The following is a 21,791-nucleotide window of genomic DNA, read 5'->3' on the forward strand; positions in this document are numbered from 1 at the left end:
TAGGTCTATGGTAAGTATGATCTGTGCTTTGATTACACTAGAATAGGCCATTGTATTAGGAATAGGGTAGCTTCTCACTCACCATTTGTTAGGAGTTAGGGTCTCTTTTAATGCTTGATCTAAAAATCTGACATATATATTTTTCTTCATTATCCTGAAAAGCGTACGTGTAATAGGCAAGGGGTTTAATTGCCTAGAAATTCCTATTTTATAATGTATCTGCGTAAAAAGGTATTGTTGTATATAAAATCTTATACTATTTGGTTTTATTTTGCTAAAATTTCTAGTGTTCTGAGGTAGAAGCGAGGTACTAAATATTTCATTCTGGTCTCCAAGGTATATACAAAATAAATTCCTAAAATATCAAGCTGGGTTTAGGTATACATGCCGTTCTGGAATAGAAGAATGGTTTGTTTTAGGGATCCCTTGGCAGGCAAGAGCAGTCCAATGGGAGGAGTCAAGAGTGGAATAATGCTCGACTTGATATTTCTGTTTCATAAAAATATAGTAAATAACCGTAGTACTTCGTTTGTGCATCAGAAAGGCTAGAAAGAGTCTATACTTTCAGTTCTGGGAAGTGGGAAAAGGGATTAGTATCCCTAGCTTTTGAACATAAAAAAAAGAAGTAATTTTGAATGACTGATGATACTTGGCGCTTCTTTCATCAGATCATCTAGGAATGCTTAGGTTGCGAAGCGTTGGTCTTAGCCCGTCTGGCTACAATGTTAGGATAGGTGACCCGATTGATGTTTTGGATTGGGATAAGGCTTTCTGACCCGCATCGAGCATGCAAAGCAGTACGTGTGAACTCACACATCGTTTAGAAGGTGATAGTATAATTATAACTTTTCCTAAAAAGCTAGGGTGTAAATGGGCTTATCCCGGGAGTGCTGCTTCGTATGTTATCCCGAAGGCTTAATAGGCGTAGCGGGACTTCACCAAAAACATTTTTAAACTCATTTTACTAACAACATTTTTAACCTCATACTAACCATGTATGCTGCAATTACCTAAATAACATTATATGTGGTAGGCCTTTAACAACATTTACATTACATGAATGGATTTAACAAAATTGTAATATTATTTTCATCGCTACGCTCGGGATTCTATTTTAGAATACCTCGGTACGCTCAGCACTCAATTATGGAATTATTTGCTTAGTTCAGGATTCGATGTACAGCTTCGCCGTAAGTGCGTCGTTTTGCTCCCTTGTGACTCGTTTTACTATTTCTACTCTTGTAACTATTAAAATATTCTTTAGTGTCATAATAAAATATATCTTCAGTACCATAAATATTTATTCCTTAAAATAAGGGTCCAAAATATAGTTGTTACTCATTAAAGAATCTAGGGTTCCGCGGTTCACTTCGAGGGGTTCTAATGCTAGACTAGACGATCACATGGCCAAATTCTAGGGGTAAATTCTTAAGAGGTGTTTAGCATAAGAGTAGTTTTAATAGTATTAGTTGGGGTGGTGACATTTTGGTTCCGTGACCAAGGGATCTAAAAAGTAGCCGTCGGCTACATTTTGTTGGCGTGAAACGGAGTGTGTACACTATATTTTGGACTTTTAAAAGAAAATAACTGACCTTTTGGAGATAAAAAGACAAATTTTGAGTTCATTATTTAATAACTAAGGCTTTAAATACATTGCTTCAGCTTTCAGTCTTGGTTCAGGGTAATGTTCTTAGAGATACTGCTGCCTGGAAGGTACCCATTTTTCATCTTTTATATTCTTTCATCACTTAGTCATGTTAGGAATTTTTAGGAGCAACCTTCATTTTTGTAACTGCTAGTGTATCTTGTATCTGAGAAATAAAAATAGACACATTAGTTAAATAACATTGCCTTATTAAATAGGAAATTTACTAGTAGGTTAACACTTAAGATGAGATGAGACAGGATAGCTTATAACAATGTCATGTAAGAGTACTTCAGTTTAGATAATGGGGGGTGAACCTTATTACATTAGCCACAAAACCGAAGTGTATTAAACTGATGATGATGAGCAGTGGGGTATAAAACACTTCAAAATTACAAGTAGTCTAAAGGAATGGGGGTGAAGTCTAACTTTTCTATTAATAACAACGCAAATGTGACACTACATTTGACAAATAGAAAGCTAGTAGTGTGCAGGTTACAGCAGTTAAGATGAAATTAGCTAGGGGTACAGGGGAGACATTCACATTGGGTTCCTTGTCGTTAGGTGACTTATTGGTATTTCACTTTCATGGCCATCAGTATTTTATGAATGTACAGTACATATTCAATATGATCGAGTAGAATTAGACTTTAAGGTACCTGACGTTAGGCCTGCAACATATAAAGCAATCTTTCTTGTTGTATCCAGTATAAAAAGCAGCCTTTCTTCATAATTATACTAGAGACAGACATTTAAATACGGGCGTTTTTTTCTTGATTTTCTGCTTTATGATCATTTTAACCTCTAACACTGCATTTTCCAATAATTATTGTTGTATTTCATCCATAATTCGCGGCAAAATCCTTTTGTAGATTCATGTGAGTGATATTTCAATCTGTAAATAAGAATTTTCATTGAAAGATTCGACACAACGTACATAATTTTCACAAGATTGTTCATGCGGCATTACTGGAACAAAACAATATTTAAGGGCTAAAGTATAATACTAACTTGTTCTTTGAAATTAGTTACATTCCAAACATTTGTTTTATTTGACTTGGAATCACATATCGCCAGTTCACATTTTATGCGAACGTCCATGTTTTGTTTTGAAAGAAAACGTTTTGCGGATGGATGGTACCATTGGTACATATCACAGATATACTCTGACACGGCGACTTTGTCAGTAGAGGAAGGCGGCTGATTTGAAAAATATAGGCGCAAGATTGACAAGTTAGGTTCGTTTTATTATAGCAAGACATCAAAAATTTATGCGTTTATCTCGTTACGTTGGTAGTATGAATTTAGTATAACTAGATATGAGACTTAGAGGGAGAGGGGAGATGACCGAGCGGGGTGGTCTTGCGTCTTTTGATAGGAGTAGCAGGGATAGCGCAATCATTGCGTATGTTCTGTGAATGGGTTGAGTTTATCTCGTTAACTTGGTAGTTAGATGATTTTTACAAATGCGATTTTTTTTGGGTTCCGTACCAGGGGGTGCAAAGGAAGCCTTTGTGGTGCGACTCTGTCAGTCTGTTTGTCACATTGCTAAATATCTCGAGAACTAATTAAGCTATCGATTTATTTTATTTTATTGCTATTTAAGTAGGGTGGTATGAAGGAATTGTTGGTAAAATATAAGCACGAAATGGAGGAAAAAGGAGGGTTTTGTGGTTTGAAAAATAAAACAAACATCATTGTGTACCTACATTCATTAACAACAAAACTTATTTTTTTATATATATGGACAATATTCATTGGGGTATCTGAAACAAAAAGAAAGAAACTCATTAACGGTTACATTTAAATCATCCATTTGAGGGGGTACAGCATCATTTTGAATACTATTTTAATCTAGGTAATTATTAAGCAGATCCACAGGAAATATTAAGTTTCATCTAGAACAAAACTATTTTTCAAAACTTTAGAGAAGTTTGAGAACCTTTGTCTTACAGGTTGTATTTCCATAAGTTTAGATCACGAATAAGCTAGGAAATAAGTTTAGTTAGTAAACAGAATTAGAATAGGGAGGATATGTAAGCCTAAAGACATTTTCATCTTTTCACTCTTTCATCGGGAACTCTCAGTTTAGGTTTTTTGAAATATTTGTGTCAGATGTAAGCCATAAGTTTTTAAGCATAAAATAAGTTTTGTATTTATATAGTAAGATAAAATACCTGTCTTAAGTGGGAATAGTCAGTAGATGTACAGTGAAGGCGGGTATGTTGACACTGCGGAGGAATGTCAGTTCTTCAAAAAATGCTGGAAACAGAAAAAAAAGAAAGTTAGCTAATAGGGTATATTTAAGAAAACCTATTTATAAGTTTAATTTAAAGTATTTATTATTATTATTTACTATAAGTACTTAGGGTCTTCACAATTAAGAAAAAGGAAATTTAGAATATTTTTGCTTTACGGGGCAAATTTCTATTAATTAGGACACAAATAGGTTAGATTCAGATTAACAGGATTAAAACTAGGTTAGTGAATAGAATTAAAATAATATGTATAACGCTAGGAATGTTCTTTCTAGGGAACCTCTCCACTTATTCCTTAGGGTTTTGAAATAAGTGTCAGTCTTTGAAAACAATTAATTTTTAAACATAGTATGGTCAAACCTAGGGGTAACTGTCAACTAGTAGTATGGGGTTGTACTTACTTTATTTATTTATTTATTATTATTTCTTTTCAAGACAACAAATGGTCCAATGAGTGTTGAATGTTTCTTCAAAATACACTAGTATCTTCATAATATAGAGCCAATTTATTTTGTTCTGGTAAACAGTTTATGCTTATCGGGTACCCGGGGATCATATCAGCAGAGTTGTTAGCTTGCTGTAAAAAACAAAAAAAAAACAGGTTGTAAGCTTAATTTTCTTCATTTCTGTTATATTAGATAGACAGCTAAAACTAAAAACAAACAAAAATGTTTTAAATACTGATCTTAACTTTGGTTGTTTTCTGTTTTAAAACATACAACAGTAGATGTGAGCATTATATATAGAATTTTAACAACCGAGCAAAGTAGGTACTTATTATTTAACAAGAAACCTTAATGCTAGTCTGTAAGGGACAGGAATCATTGGTCAGTAGATTTCATGATAGATAGTTCAATTTGCGATCAATTATTTTGTGCTAAAGTAGCTTTAACACCTTATAAAAGACATTTTTATCTCACAAAAAAAAAATTAATAGAACCTTACCTTGTTTGTGTAATAAATTTTCCAAGTTTAAAACTCAGTTCATGCATAATAACGATATGTAGGCCTGTTAAACATCCTTTATAGACTGATCGTACGCTGGGTCATAGTAAAAAAGCACTAGATTCATTCATAGTTGACGAGAAAAGAGGGAACATTGGCCATATAATATTTCCGAGTTCCCACATCATTTTGTTTTCTACAGATTTTATGATAGGTTATATTGCGAAAATCATAAGAGCCCTCTCGGAGGCAATCTTTGCTTTGCATTCTGGTTTTCAAATTAGGTCCATCTGGACAATTGTAGTCGCTAATCACTCACGAAACAACGTCACATCGTAAAGAGACGCAACGACTTCCATTACAAAAATGGCGTCTTCAGTTTTGTTCTCAGCGGTTGTCGAATGTTTAGGTATTTTAACAGTATAACGCCGGTAACTGATAACTGGAATAGGTAACTGTTCTGAATAATAAATAAGAAAAAATGAACGTCGTTTCAAGAAGAAAATAAATAGGTATTTAAACAATTGACAGTAGCGAAGGTTGCCATAGACAAATCAAGTTAAGCAGGTGTTAAACGTTTCGATTCAGTTTAGAGGTTTGGTTGTGGATTTGAAGCTATTAAATTGATTAGTTAAATTTTCCCATTGTATAATGCATCTTTATCTTTAAATTAATATGACGTGCAATTTTAAGGTCTAAATAATAATTTATTTTACTACGCCATCTATTAGAAACTTACTTAACTAAGTCCGATACACTACATTCATAGACAAACAAACTATACCCGACTCAATTGCGTGGGTTGTGTTTGGTGTGTTACAGGGGATGTTGGAGCGTGTTTTTGATTTCGTCACATTATACTCACGGGCGCTCGCGCACCTCTAGAAAAGAATATTGTCTATGCGAAAAAGCGGGTTTACACTGTCGTTTTCATACAGTATTGAAACTAATTAATGAATCAATTACTAATTATTTCTTCATAAAAAACGGATAAGATCAATCTTTAAAAAAAAAGACCAATTTGAAAATTATCTCAAGTAAATAATTTCTATATGATATTTTGTTCGTGTATTATATTATAGATGTCATAGTCTTGGGTTTTTGCGATAACCTGGCGGTAAGTTTATTTGGTTTCAATTTTGACAGTTCAGTTTGATATTTAATTTGCAAAATAAACAAAGTGAATTTACGGATACAAGATTGTTTTAGTGAAAAAGTGTAGTGGTATTTGATTCAAATTACGATAAAATAATTTATGATTATTATTGTGCGCGAGTGACAAAAATTAGTGTACAGTAAAGTGTGTGTGTAAAGTAGTGTAGTACTTTCAAAATCATGGCAGAGGCTTTATTCATCAACAACATTGAAATCTGTGGAATTGCCGAAAGTGACACAAAGACGTGCTAGTGCTACAGCTGATTAAGGCGTTCACGCAGCTGCTGGACTTGAACCAGGCACCCATCAGATCAGACTGCGTGTTAGGATCAACGCTTCAATCACGGTTTCCCTGCGCGACAGTAAACACGACGAATGATGTGCAGTTGCTTCATTAAAAGCTCGAGACTTAAATGGAGAAGGAGAGAGCAAGGTGTTCTTTAGATAATCATTGGCACTCACAACATCATAACTACTATGAATGATTAATAAAACAATCAAGGAAACCTCTTTGCAAGTATGTTTAAAGTCAAGATAAACAGGTGATTGCACGAGCCAAGGACGGAGAGAGAAGAATCTTTTAGGTACGCACTGAAGGTGATTTGGGCAAATTCACATCACACATGGAACTTTGGAAAACTTAGTATGTATTCTTTTCTTCTTTTGCATCCTTTGTTTTCAAAGAATTGCAGAATAAACCATTTATATGTATGAAATTATTTATATACAGTGGATTTCATTTATTACCAACTTGGTTGTAGTGATTATTCGGCCCATGAATTAAAAGCATACTTTAGTGCTGGATTTATGTGAATATAGCAACTTCGGGAGTAGCAACAGTACTTTTAATAAACCATATTTGTAACAAGTTCTCAGAAGTCCCATGCACATATTGCGATCAGAGTTATCAAAATCGGAGAGCTTTACTTTCTTAACTTCATTCATTTACCTACATCGACAGATGATTAGCAACTGTTGTGACTTTTGTTTATAGGTGGATAAACGGTAGTTCAGAACGTACTTACGTTTTGGATTTAAAGTTATACATATGTCTTTATCTCTTTACATTTGCCTATAACACGCGAGTACAACTTTTGATAAGTCCAAACCAATTTCCAGGTTATGTTAGTATATAAAATATATTATCACTTGTCCACATAATATGAAATATAATACTTAATTGGTGTTTAGATCTCTGAAGCGTTCAAATAATTTTATAATCACATGCTTTCTTGATTATTCTGTTTGCAATTCGGTAGATAACACATTTTCAAGAGATATAATTTGTACATAGGTATATGTGCATAGGTATTTGCGTTATATTGTGTGGATTACAGAATTATTTTTGTTAAGTAATTATTTTAAAAAGCAATTAAAAAATAAAACAATAGTATGTACAGTTAGCAGTATTATCCGTTTGTAGGAATGCAAGGTGGGTCATTTTTCTCTGCAACTAACTGTACAGTTCCAACGTTGATTCACTGTGTAGTGGGTTGTTAGTGTTGCGTTTTGATAATATAGCGTTCATTTTAGAATAAACACAAAGCCTAGTAGATCAAAAAAAAAAAGGGGCTAAATTGGTGCATTTTTCTTTCTTTCGTATGAGTCAATTGATTATATTAATTATTTAGTCAAAATATTTACAGATAATGATGAATAAATAAGAAATAAAATTAAAATGATTAAAGGGTATACTCGGGATGAATGCCAATAGATTTTGTTTCATTTAGGGCTAGAAATAATGGGTTATTTATTGGGATAGGACAAGATAGGTGGTTTTTTTTTCTATTGAATATGTAATTGTGACTTTAATTTTTATTATTTCATTTTGATTACATAACGGAGCCTTGGCTGTCTGTAAAAATCGTGTGAAAGCGTAACTGAGGAGGAATGATTGTGTGTGTGTGATTGAGTGTTTACATTTAGTTATGAGTCTGTGATGATTTATGTGAGGGATGTATGATTATGAGATGATGAATGAAAAGTGGACGAATGAACCTTTATTGGAAAAAAAAGGATTGATACGGATAGACAAGGGCTTAAGTGTAATCAAACTAGAATTGTCGGTATTTGCAATGGGAACAAAACGGGGGGGAAAATGGGACATCTGGCTGGAAAAATCTTATCAGTAGGTTAAAGTCCATTGGACTAGACCCATTTAAAGGGTAGATTTTTGTAGCCAGAACTACACATGGTAATAAGCCCAATACGAAACTCTACACACCTTGGCTTGGGTGGGATATATCCGACATTCGACATATTTTGATGGGCCGTGAGCGTCTAGAAAGGGCGAGGCTCTTTTCAAGAGGTTAAAGAAGTACAGTTATGTTTTCATGAAAGTGAGGTATATTATTGAGCAAATAATTTTAATGTTATTTATTTTGGTTAAGCAATGCTTTAGTTTAGACGAAAAGGTTTTTATCATACCATGATGGGGTATTTATTTGTCAAATTTAAGTTTGTTTTATATAAAAAAAAGAAACACCCAAACAAACTTAAGTCGGTATATTTTATTCAAGTACAAGACATGCGCCAAGAAAGCGTGACTGAGGGTGATAAGGCCGTGAAAATTAGTTCGAATTTTGGCAATGGAATTTGAAAGCTTCGTACTTATAAGAATTAAAGGTCTCTTCGTTTCGTGTGGGGAGTTTTTGCTGTTTCATTAGATGCTCTTCTACGGAAGTGTGCGGCTCACAGGGGGAAGGAATACCCGACGATGCCGGAATGAACTGGCAAGGATGAGTTATTAGAACTTATCAGACTCACAACCTGGTATCTCATAGCGGAGCGAGGATTCTGGGGAAAGAGTTATCATGGTTCATTGACAGAATTCTGAAGAACTTGTTTCAGAGCTGAGTCATTAACAGTCACTTAGTAATGGAAAACACACTACACGTTTAAACAGGGGGGAAAAAGCACCGACAAGTCTAGGAAAATAGATTAAAGTTTCCATAGCACACATTGTGAGCCATTACAAAACTTGAATCCATTTTGGGGGTGAGATGTGACTAGCCATATGCTCTATCCATAAATATAAAGCAATTAAATACTAAGAAGCCTTAGATTCAAAATAAAATTAGTTTTTTTATAATATTCATTTGGGCTAATGTCGATTTATTTGATTTTATCTTTCTCTAGGGCTTTGACAAAACATTACAATATAAATACAATTGTATTAAAGTAAAAACAATAAGAAAACTATTAGACAAAATCTTAGAAAATAATATCAACTTTTGAAAACAACGCCATCTGTGGGCCGAGTGAGAAATTCAGTGCATTATGATGTACGTATAAAAGTATTGGTCGTCGAAACATTATCAACGAGCTGTTTAACGTTCAAGTGGTTGCGCGAGAGGGGTCATAGATGGCTCTGATTAAGGTGGTCAATTAAAAACAAATCTTATGTATGAGGAATAAGGGTTACTCGAAAGATACGTTGTTACGACTTTTGTTCTGAGAAATCGAATGTCCGCGCAGGTGCATGTTGTCCGACTTATGTTATCAAACAAAAATGAGACTTAACTAAAGGAAGTACAGACTATTTTATGAAAAATTTGCAATCTTAAAATTCTGAGAATTTGTAACTCGGACAAATTTTCTTAGAACCGTGTCCGAGTTAATGATGAAGCGCAGGTGTTTTTGTCCGAGTTAGTTGTCCGACTTAGGGATGAATTTCGGCACAGAAAAATAAACTTTAATTGCAAAACATAATGGCTATACGGAAGTACTTTGTTTTAAGACTTTTTAAATATTATGTCAGGACGAAATCATATAAAAGGGAGTAGGCAAGGATCAGAATTCAGTTTTACTTTGTGCTTCAGGACCGACAATTGACTCTGGTTTAATAGTGTTGGAAAAATTACTGGTGGGTGGAAAATCTCTGTTCATTTTTCTAAGTGTTTGACTTTATTTAGGACAAGACTTAGTCCTTGACCTGATGAAGTTAGCCTTTGGAAATTGTGTCTTTGTTTGGCTTTGCGGAAACTATGTTTGTTTTCGTAATGGATAAACTTTGATACTATCGAGCAGTGTGTTTCCACTTTTGCTATTAATTTTAACAGGAGTTTTGTAATGAAGGTTTAACGTCTAGTGAAAGCTCTGCCCACAATATCTATTATTTGGTTTTACTGAGGACAAACGTCTTCAACAAGGCTAAGTTTAGAAGATGTGTTATTTTTCGGACGAATGGGGTCTATGAACTCATATCGTTTGGACTTAATGCATCCGAGCTGAGTATTTCATTATCATTTTATGCCTTCATAAAATAATAATCTAATTAAATTGTTTTGATTAAATATTTGCGTTATGATTGTTTGTTTTAAATGTAAAATATAATGTCTATATGACATAATTTATAAAGTAATAAAAATTATTTGTTTGAAAATAATATCAAATAACTCCTACTTGTTTTTCATATGATTTAAAGCCAGATCAGTGTCTAGACAGACAGTAGTCTAGCCTTTCACTTGCTATCCAAAACGGTGACAAACGGCAAATGGAAGGAGGTCTTTCCTTTTTACCAAGATGAGGGTGTACTTGGCGCTTTCTCTTTACCAACATAGAAAGCGAAATATCTCTCCCTCCCTGGTCTCCAATGCCCAACTGTTAGACTAAAGCGAGGGCATCACGTGCGTGCCATTGAGTGTAAACTCTGCTCGTTTGAAACCTACAGTATTTGGAGATCTTGTATTTTAAATATATTTATATGTGCCATTTATAGACATAATAGGGACCTAATCTATCCAAGTGCTGTCCCTGCCTCTGTGCAACCCGCCTTGGAGGGGATTAATAACACAGGCCGTTTAGCTTTGATGTATCAACTTGGCCGGTTGAACGATTAGCTCTCTAATTAGGGAAATCACTTGCGTGTTTTTCAAAGTACTAGGTCTATGGTAAGTATGATCTGTGCTTTGATTACACTAGAATAGGCCATTGTATTAGGAATAGGGTAGCTTCTCACTCACCATTTGTTAGGAGTTAGGGTCTCTTTTAATGCTTGATCTAAAAATCTGACATATATATTTTTCTTCATTATCCTGAAAAGCGTACGTGTAATAGGCAAGGGGTTTAATTGCCTAGAAATTCCTATTTTATAATGTATCTGCGTAAAAAGGTATTGTTGTATATAAAATCTTATACTATTTGGTTTTATTTTGCTAAAATTTCTAGTGTTCTGAGGTAGAAGCGAGGTACTAAATATTTCATTCTGGTCTCCAAGGTATATACAAAATAAATTCCTAAAATATCAAGCTGGGTTTAGGTATACATGCCGTTCTGGAATAGAAGAATGGTTTGTTTTAGGGATCCCTTGGCAGGCAAGAGCAGTCCAATGGGAGGAGTCAAGAGTGGAATAATGCTCGACTTGATATTTCTGTTTCATAAAAATATAGTAAATAACCGTAGTACTTCGTTTGTGCATCAGAAAGGCTAGAAAGAGTCTATACTTTCAGTTCTGGGAAGTGGGAAAAGGGATTAGTATCCCTAGCTTTTGAACATAAAAAAAAGAAGTAATTTTGAATGACTGATGATACTTGGCGCTTCTTTCATCAGATCATCTAGGAATGCTTAGGTTGCGAAGCGTTGGTCTTAGCCCGTCTGGCTACAATGTTAGGATAGGTGACCCGATTGATGTTTTGGATTGGGATAAGGCTTTCTGACCCGCATCGAGCATGCAAAGCAGTACGTGTGAACTCACACATCGTTTAGAAGGTGATAGTATAATTATAACTTTTCCTAAAAAGCTAGGGTGTAAATGGGCTTATCCCGGGAGTGCTGCTTCGTATGTTATCCCGAAGGCTTAATAGGCGTAGCGGGACTTCACCAAAAACATTTTTAAACTCATTTTACTAACAACATTTTTAACCTCATACTAACCATGTATGCTGCAATTACCTAAATAACATTATATGTGGTAGGCCTTTAACAACATTTACATTACATGAATGGATTTAACAAAATTGTAATATTATTTTCATCGCTACGCTCGGGATTCTATTTTAGAATACCTCGGTACGCTCAGCACTCAATTATGGAATTATTTGCTTAGTTCAGGATTCGATGTACAGCTTCGCCGTAAGTGCGTCGTTTTGCTCCCTTGTGACTCGTTTTACTATTTCTACTCTTGTAACTATTAAAATATTCTTTAGTGTCATAATAAAATATATCTTCAGTACCATAAATATTTATTCCTTAAAATAAGGGTCCAAAATATAGTTGTTACTCATTAAAGAATCTAGGGTTCCGCGGTTCACTTCGAGGGGTTCTAATGCTAGACTAGACGATCACATGGCCAAATTCTAGGGGTAAATTCTTAAGAGGTGTTTAGCATAAGAGTAGTTTTAATAGTATTAGTTGGGGTGGTGACAGTGTCATGCTTCAAAACTTGTATCACCAAATTAGGCGTGTCACCAAATAATGCGAGTTTACCCTACACACATCCGCCATATTGCTTGTAAGATACAAATTTATAACAGTATCGTTCTTAGATCACTCACATAGTGAGCATGTTGCATTACTAACCATTTCGGTGTAGGAGATCAGCACCGTTGAGGAATGGCTTTTGTTCATCTAATAGTTGTATCACAGGGCGGACACGCTATACATCAAAAATCATTCGCGTTTCTATGTGTGAACGTGAACGGCACGTCCGTACACGCGTCATGTGTCATAGTGTGAGTAAGTTGCTTAAAAATAGTACTGAGAGCACGCCAGAAGTCAGCCAGATTACTGTCGCGGGGCGAGGTAATTCGAGTCGGGGCGGGGCGGTGCGTGGCCGTTCTGTATGATTAATACTATTACTTATTCTGTGCTTGTATTAAAAATTTATATCTACATTGTAATGTGTGTCTATCCGATTCAAAAACCATATAAATCTGGGTAGTAATTCACAAAACTAATTCAACCGCCACTGTTTCTTGTTTTCATGCAGTAGGGTCAGCTGCAGAGATAAAGTACCCACACATCTTGTCTCAAATTGCTTTAAAAAAGAGTGGTAAAGTGAGTAAAATTTGGTATATCGTCAATCCGGTTCGAAGGACCATTCCCAAACGACTGTTGTTTATCTCCTACGCTCTAAAATGTGCTATACTATTGTTATACCGTGGCGTTTCTCGCACGCCGCTCGGAAGCTGCGCCGCGGCTCCAAGGGGACGGTCAGCGTGTCCTCTGCCAGCTCTATAGAGGGAGAGTATTTGGCCGATAGAGGGGAGAAGGTGGGAATTAAAAACTTGGAATAGATGGTTTCATTTACCTTTTGCTATATTTTGGTAACTTATAAACTGAGTAGTTAAACTCTAGTAAAACTCTCTAATATAGTCTGCATCTTCTCAAATGACTTTTTCGCCTAAGACGGTAATCTGTTAAATAAAAGCCACTGTTTATTTTGTGTGAACGGTCGCCCATTGTGTACCATTGACTCTGACAATGGCACGCGCCGTAGCACGCGCTCAGACTCAATGGTACACAATGGGCAACCGCTCACATAAAAGGAACAATGGCTTTTGTTTAACAGATTACCGTCATAGGCGAATAAGTCATTTGAGAAGATGCAGACTATACCCGGCCTAATATATGTAATAGATAATAGAACGGGTGAATAAGCAATAATTTTACCGAAATAGCGTATCTTCCACGGGTAGACTTAAAATTTACTGTGATTTATTATTTACAAGCTAAGCTTATTAAAAATCTAGTAAACTTGTTGATCATTCGCCGCCAAAAAAACATTGAGCAATATGTGAATAGAAACTGCGGCTCCCAAGCTTAATCTGGGAAGTAAAAGTAAAACATCAAAGTTTTAAGCTGCAGTCTTAGCTGTTCTGGACAAGTTTAAGTAACTGTTAATAAAATTCATAGTATTCACGATTTGATCATTATCATGTTCACAGTATCTCGTACAATTGCACTAGTCTTGTAGAGTAGAATTTATCATCTGTAAGTTGTACATGTACTAACACTCTTAATGAGGGCTGCCGCGTTTAATTTCGCCGCTAGGGGCGCTAGTGTAGATGGAGGTCTTTCAAAATGTCAAATGAAGTGTGTCAGAAGTTTGGGGGGTTTCAAGCTTTTTATGGAGAATTTTCACTCCTTATTCAATATTGTGGTAAATCTTTGTCCATCTTTAATTAATCATGGTAAACAATACGAGTAGATATAGCTCAATAAATGTTAGTGGTTTAAAAAAAGTGCCAACTAAAATATATGCAAAATTAAACAGGTTGAATAATTACACATTTAGACGTTAAAATACGTTTGTGTATATTAGAAAGTATTGATTTTATAAAAATATAAGCATAGCAGAATTTTGAGATCTGTTTTTCTGGACCATCACCTACAGTGGCGCCAACTGGTGAGCACAAAAACGGTAGCCCTCATTGAGCAAAGATGTGCCTTGTTGTCTTGGCAATAAGGTTTACTAACTGCCAGTGAATTCACAATAAAAAAAAAATATGATAACTATTGCTTGCAGAAACCACCCCCCGGTGCTGTGAAGGTAATGCCGACACCTGAGAAAAAGGAGGAAAAGAAGGTGGTCGAGAGTAAACCCGCTGAAAATGGTAATTACTATTATGTTATTAACCCTGAGATACAGTTGTAAGTTTTACTTACGTAAGTAGGGATAAAGCTATTTGTTAGAATGAGATAACGATATTCATCTCTCATTCTGTAGTATAGCTGTGTCCCTACTTTTACAGGTGTATGTATGTAACGATATAAATCAAATAAATTATGATTACAAAAATTAAAATAATTCATGCATAGAGCTAGTTGGAATGATAATCGCATGCAAGTACTTGATCGGTAGTATGTAACTTAAGTACTAAAAGAGCATATCCAGAGCCTTTTTCTTTTAAAACTCATATTTTTCTTTCAATATTTATTTATTTATATTTTTCTCAAATTTTCCATTCTTTAACATGAGACATAAAGCTTACATTCGGTATAAGCTTTCAGACAGTAACATAATTTTATGCAAACTTTTATAATCTCGATGTCTTGTTCGTTCCAGGAACTGACACTGCTAGCGATCCAGGCGTCATTAATAACGTGGACACCACTCCCAAGAGAAACAAGGTAAGTCAATATTATCTAGATAAGTGAGCAACTGTCCATATTAACACAATTTTGTAAATTTTTTAAGATCCGTAGAAGCATTTTGCTAAACATTTGGATGTCTCAGAAAATATTTTGTACAGAATTTGTAAATACTTAATGTTAGAATCGAATAGAGAGGCATGCATATTGCAATTTTATTATTTGCTGTGCGACATTTTATAAGTTACCGTAGTAAATGCAAAAGAATGCTTATTCTGTCGCACATTGTCGCATTTGTATTTTGTACGTTATTTATTATTTTTTAATTCTATTTTTTTTTCGTCCTTTCCTCATCCTTTCCTACCACAGAGCGGAGGTTTTGGCCTATTCGGTAGTAAAAGAGAGAAATCACCTAAAGAAGACAAATCGCCCAAGGACAAGTCTCCCAAACAAAAGTCTCCTAAGGAAAAAGATTCGAAGAGCAAAGATCCTAAAGGCAAAGTGGCGGTGCTCGATACATCCAACGAAAGCTCTAATCTCGACACCTCAAATGAAAAGAGTCCAGAAAAAGAAAAACCAGGCTTCACAAAACCTTACGAATACACGGACACTGAAAGAAGCCCATCCCGTACCAAACCCAAGCTTCAAGGAGCCTTCAGTTACGAAAAAGAACCCATTTCAGACGAGAGGCAAAGACAGCTTAACGACAGTCAAAGTCCGACGACGAGGAAAGCTGGACTCGCTTTCAATTATGCTCCTGGAGAAGATAAGAAGGTTGCTGAAAGTGCCGAGAAGAGAAAGACTCCAGAAGACCCAAGCAAACTTAAAACTCCAGGCATTGATTATGTCCAGTCAGCTGCGCTTAAAGAACAAGCTAAAGCTAACATCATCGATCCTACTTTGGCGCTATTAGATTCAGAAAGAGCTCATCATGAAGTAGGCGCGCCTTTAGCTGCCATAATCCCAGCAGTTGCTCCTAAACCAGAAAATGAAATACAAGTCGTCATTATAACTGGAAGATACAATCCTAAGAACAAGAAACTTGACGATGCCAATGGTACAGTTCTTGTCGTCAAAGGAACGCTTGACAAAGCCACTGGAAAAATCCAGACTGAAAGAGAACTCATTGATACCAAGTCAGGACAAATTACATACACGAATCCTGCGACTGGTAAGCAGGACAGCAAAAACGGTCACGTTGATTCCAAGACTGGACATATCTTATTTACTTCTAATGTGATAGATCCTAAAACTGGCAAACTCGACCCAACATTGGCTCAGCAATATTGCTTTGTTGAGCAGGCTGCTGACAAAGTTGGTGGTAAACCAGGAAGAGAGGTCAACTTGGTCGTAATCACAAGCAAATATGACGGCAAGCACAAGAAACTAGATGCCGGGCACGGACACGTAGATGTTTCAAGAGCAGTAGTAGGCCCAGATGGCAAAGTCAGCTCCAATTATGGCGTCATCGACCCGCGCACAGGCAAAATCGATTACATCGATCCGAAGACAGGCAAACAAGAGCCTAAACAGGCGTACGTTGACCAGAAAACAGGCAATATCTTGGTCACAACAGGTGTTGTTGATCCTAAATCTGGTAAAGTCGATTCATCGCTTGGACAACAGTTTAGCATTGTTGAGAAAGATGCCACCAAGGCCAACAGGGAAGTTAGACTAGTTGTTATTACAAGCAAATATGATCTTAAGAGCAAGAAACTAGACCCTAACTTCGCTCACGTTGACGCTGTTAAGGGCGTGCTAAGCGGTACCGACGGTAAAATTTACACTGACTATGGCATTATTGACCCTAGAACGGGCGATATTCAGGTAACTGACCCTAAGACTGGCAAACAAGAAACCAAACACGCCGTAGTCGATCCTAAGACAGGCAATATCCTTCTTCTATCGGGCGTGGTTGATCCTCGCACAGGACAACTCGATACGACTCTAGGACAACAGTACAGCATTGTTGACAAACCTACTGACACTTTCGCTTCATGCCCTGGAAAGGAGGTTCAGCTCGTTGCTGTTACAGCCAAATACGACTCTAAGAACAAGAAGTTAGACACACCCAACGGATTTGTTGAAACCTCACGAGCCATCATCAGCGACAAAGACGGAAAAGTACACACCAATTTCGGTATTCTCGACCCTAACACCGGCAAAGTTCACTACACTGACCAGAAAACTGGCAAGCCAGACTCTAAGCAAGCTGTCGTTGATGCTAAGACAGGCAGTTTTATTGTAACATCGGGCGTTATCGACCCGAAGACAGGTAAAACTGATTCATCTCTCGCCCAGCAACTAACAGTTGTCGATAAGGACGCACCTAAGGGCATCCCTGAGAGGCATGTTAACTTGGTTATTATCACCACCAAATATGACCCGAAGAACAAGAAGCTAGACCTGACCAATGCACTCGTTGACAGCATACCTGGAACTGTTGGTACTGATGATAAAGTTCACACAGCGTTTGGTGTCATCGATCCTGACACTGGTGAAATAACTGTAACTGATCCAGTGACAGGCAAACAAGAAGTTAAGAAGGCGTCTGTAGATCCGAAGACAGGAAATTTACTGCTTACCTCAGGAGTTGTGGATCCCAAGACAGGACAAATTGATCCTTCTTTGGGACAACAGATCAGCATTGTAGACAAGCCTAAAGACAAATTCGCTTCAGTGCCCGGCAAGGAAGTCCAGTTAGTCGTTGTCACGAGCAAATACGACTCCAAATACAAGAAACTAGACCACCCCAATGGTCACGTCGAAACCTCCAGAGGAATAATGACCTCTGATGGCAAGGTCCACACTAACTTCGGTGTGATTGATCCTAGGAGCGGAAAGATTGAACATGTGGACCCTAAGACAGGCAAACAAGAAATCAAACAAGCAGTCGCTGATCCCAAAACAGGACACCTACTTATCACATCCGGCGTCGTTGATCCAAGAACAGGCAAGACTGATTCATCTCTTGCTCAACAGCTCACTATCGTCGATAAAGATGCTAAGCCGCAAGAAAGAGAAGTCCGTTTAGTCATTATCACTTCCAAATATGATCCCAAGACTAAGAAATTAGATCCTAACGGTCATGTCGATTCAGTGAATGGTACTAAAGGTCCTGACGGTAAAGTACATACATCGTTTGGTGTTGTCGACCCAGCTACTGGCGAAGTGGTCACCATCGATCCAGTGACGGGCAAGCAGGACGTTAAGAAAGCCACCGTTGATCCCAAAACTGGTAATCTACTGGTCACATCAGGAGTTGCTGACCCGAAGACTGGTTATGTCGATCCCACATTAGGACAGCAAATAAGCGTTGTGAACAAACCTAAAGACACATTCACATCTGTGCCAGGAAAGGAAGTGCAATTGGTCATCATCACTAGCAAATATGATCCTAAGACCAAGACTCTTGAAAACAGCAATGGACATGTTGACTCATCAAGAGGTATTAAAGCCGCTGATGGCAGAATTCATACTAATTACGGTATTATTGATCCTAAGACAGGAAAGATTGAGTGCGTCGATCCCAGAACAGGCAAGACAGAAGTCAAACAAGCAACTTTCGATCCGAAGACAGGACATCTCCTGATTACATCTGGCGTGGTCGATCCGAAGACCGGAAAAGCAGATGCGTCGCTCGCTCAACAGCTTAGCATTGTAGACAAGGATGTCAAACCACTAGAAAGGGAAATCCACTTGGTTATCATCACCACCAAATATGACCCGAAGACCAAGAAGATCGATCCTAGTCAAGGATACATAGACACTGTCAGTGGAACTATTGGTCCTGACGGCAAAATCCGTACGGCTATTGGCGTCGTGGACCCGGCTACTGGAGAAATCGTCGTGACCAACCCGGCGACTGGCAAGCAGGAGGTCAAGAAAGCGCAGGTGGACCCCTCAACCGGCCATATGCTCGTCACCAGTCAAGTGTTTGACCCGAGGACAGGCAAAGTTGACCCGACTTTGGCGCAGCAATTCAGCATTGTCAACAAGACGGTTACACCTCATACGAAACCAGCGTCTGTCGGCGAGATCCGCCTTGTGATCGTGACGAGTAAATATGACCCAAGGACCAAGACAGTGGATGCTGGTGCTGGGACTATTGACGCCTCAAAGGGCTACGTCAGCGCCGAGGACGGAAAGATACACACCGACTTTGGTATCATAGACCCACGATCCGGACAGATTCTCTACAGAGATCCCCTAACCGGCAAGCAAGAACTAAAACAGGCAGACATCGACCCGAAGACGGGCAACTTCATCGTGACCACCGCGGTTGTAGACCCCAAGACGGGCAAGGTAGACCCCTCATTCGCTCAACAGTTGACGATTGTTGATAAGCAGAATGTGTTGGCTAAAGCACCACTAAGCGTTTCTCCCGTGAGGCAAACCCCATCACCAGTCAAAACTCCTGCTTCTACGCCAGTCCATACACCGCTGCAATCGCCTGTGTCCAAATCTTCGCCCATCGTAAGCCAAGTACAAAGGACATCACCTACAGTTGCAACTATTCCTAAGACACCACCAGCTAAACCGACTACAGCTCCGCCGGCTCCTCCTAGAAGAAAGATTGTTAAGATCATGGTCATCTTCACTAGAATTGACCCTAAGACTAAGAAACCAGACTTACACACAGCTGAAGTTGAACATCTCACTGGTATTTTGGACCCTAACGGTGTAGTCGAGACTAAATATGGTGTTATTGACATCAATAAAGGCACCATCGTCGCTACTGATTCCGCTGGACAGCAACAGCAAAGAAATGGCGTTATCCTACCCGAGACAGGACAAATCTTCATCAACTCTGGCGCGATTGATCCTAAAACCGGCAAAGTTGACCCCAACTTGGGTATGATTTTAAGCGTCACGAAACAAGATGACCCAGTTGTAGACATTACGGCCATCACTGGCCCTATCGACACTGCTACAGGTAGAGTAGATATTGACAACAGCACAGTTGAGCTCACTAAAGGCAAAGTTGACGCTGAAACCGGTCATATCTCCACTAAATACGGCGTCATCGATCCATCTAATGAAGTCATCTTCGTTACGGACACTTTGGGAGGACAGGATAAGAAATCTATCAGCATTGATGAGAATACTGGTCTTATCACCTTAACTGGTGTAACGGATCCGAAAACTGGAAAAGTAGATCCAAAACTGGGACAACTTATTGTCGTTGGAACACATATCGACCCCGTTGTAGAAGTCACGACATTTGTTGGTAAGGTTGATGCGAAGAAAGGCCTCATCGAGCCCAAACATTCCGTCATCGAAAGCACAACCGGTCAATTTAATCCCGACACTAACAAGATTGACACAAAGTACGGACAAATCGATCTGGTTAAAGGTACTGTCACATACAACGATCCTAAGACTGGCAAATTGGAAAGCAAGGAAGTGAAAGTTGATCCTGTCACCGGACAACTTTTATTACGCAGTGGACAAGTTAACCCGAAGTCTGGAAAGCCTGATAAGGACATTGGCAGACTTATTTGCTTGAGGATAATCCAAACTAAAGTCGACCCAGTCTCAGGCAAACAAATCGTGTCCAATGAACCCAAGAACGTTAAGGTTGATCCCAAAACCAACCAAATCTGGACCGCTGGGCCGAAAGACCCGACAACTGGAGAGGTTGTGTACACCGCTGGACAAATCGACCCCGTCACTGGTTATATCATCACTATCTACGGTCGTCTGGACCCGAAGACTGGAAACATAGTCAGGGCACATGAAATTGACAGGTCGCTTATCAAAGTCGATCCGATTAGTGGACAAATCTACACTGCTACTGGTCAAGTTGATCAAGACAACCAACCTTTGTATTCCGCTTCTCAAGTAGATCCATCCACGGGAGAAATCTTCACGAAAGTCAGCAAAATCGATCCGAAGACCGGCAGGTTGGTGATAGTGAAAATTTACATCATAACGCAGAAAGACGACAAAGGACGCGTCAAGGAAGTCGATCCTAAAGAATGCACCATTGACGAAACAACAGGCAGAATCATTACGACAAAAACTGTCTACTTGTATCAAATCATTGACCCGATCACTGGCGAAACAATCGATGTAGACCCAGATGACCCAAGACTCAAAGGCGCAAGAACCACTGTCACGCAAACCATGACGTTATCAGGCAAGATAGATCCAGTCACCGGCAGAATCAAGACGGAATACGGAGATATCGACCCAGATACAGGAGATATAGACCCGAGCACTGCCGTCAGAGATCCGGTTACCGGACAACTAATATTACATTACTCACAAATAGATCCCTCACACTTCGAAGACAAGAGCGGTAATTACACGATAGAAAAAGAAACTCAAGATCTCCCAGCCACTATTGATATCCAGAAAGTTAATACCCATAAATTCTCAACGTTCGGCAAAGACGAAAGCCCTGTTAGAGGTGACGAGCCCAAGACATTCACAGAGTTCACCACGAGCGAGCATATAACGCACCAAGGCTACGTGTCGGCAAACACCCCTCTATCCTCAAAGATCCCAGTCTCGCAGCGAGCCAAGAAGACGCCCACCCCGCCCGTCGTCGTCAAGACCACCACCAAACAGCTCCTGACCAAGAATGACGAGGGCGTCACGCATAATGTCGAGCAGGAGGTCGAGAACCTCGGCACTGGCGAGGTCACATTCTCCACACACACCAATAAGGTTCGTTTATATTTTTTTTATGTACCCTCATTATCTCATACCAGGCCAGACGCCATTTTTAATCAAATCTCATTTCATCG

General features: G+C 38.2%; 1 protein-coding gene across 5 annotated transcripts in view; it reads left to right on the plus strand.

Annotated features, from left to right (window-relative positions):
* The window catches only part of LOC134750944 (protein 4.1 homolog), a 117,893-nt gene that overhangs the window by 82,159 nt on the left and 13,943 nt on the right, over nt 1–21,791 (plus strand). For 4 of the 5 annotated variants that reach the window (XM_063686205.1, XM_063686201.1, XM_063686204.1 and 1 more), the window contains 4 exons: nt 13,131–13,214; nt 14,471–14,558; nt 15,011–15,075; nt 15,406–21,711. In XM_063686205.1, coding sequence (XP_063542275.1) covers nt 13,131–13,214; nt 14,471–14,558; nt 15,011–15,075; nt 15,406–21,711 — 6,543 coding nt within the window. The remainder of the gene's footprint in view (nt 1–13,130; nt 13,215–14,470; nt 14,559–15,010; nt 15,076–15,405; nt 21,712–21,791) is intronic. The other variant, XM_063686202.1, reaches the window with a different exon arrangement.

This window comes from Cydia strobilella, chromosome 21 (assembly GCF_947568885.1).
Source record: "Cydia strobilella chromosome 21, ilCydStro3.1, whole genome shotgun sequence".
NCBI classification, from domain to species: domain Eukaryota; kingdom Metazoa; phylum Arthropoda; class Insecta; order Lepidoptera; family Tortricidae; genus Cydia; species Cydia strobilella.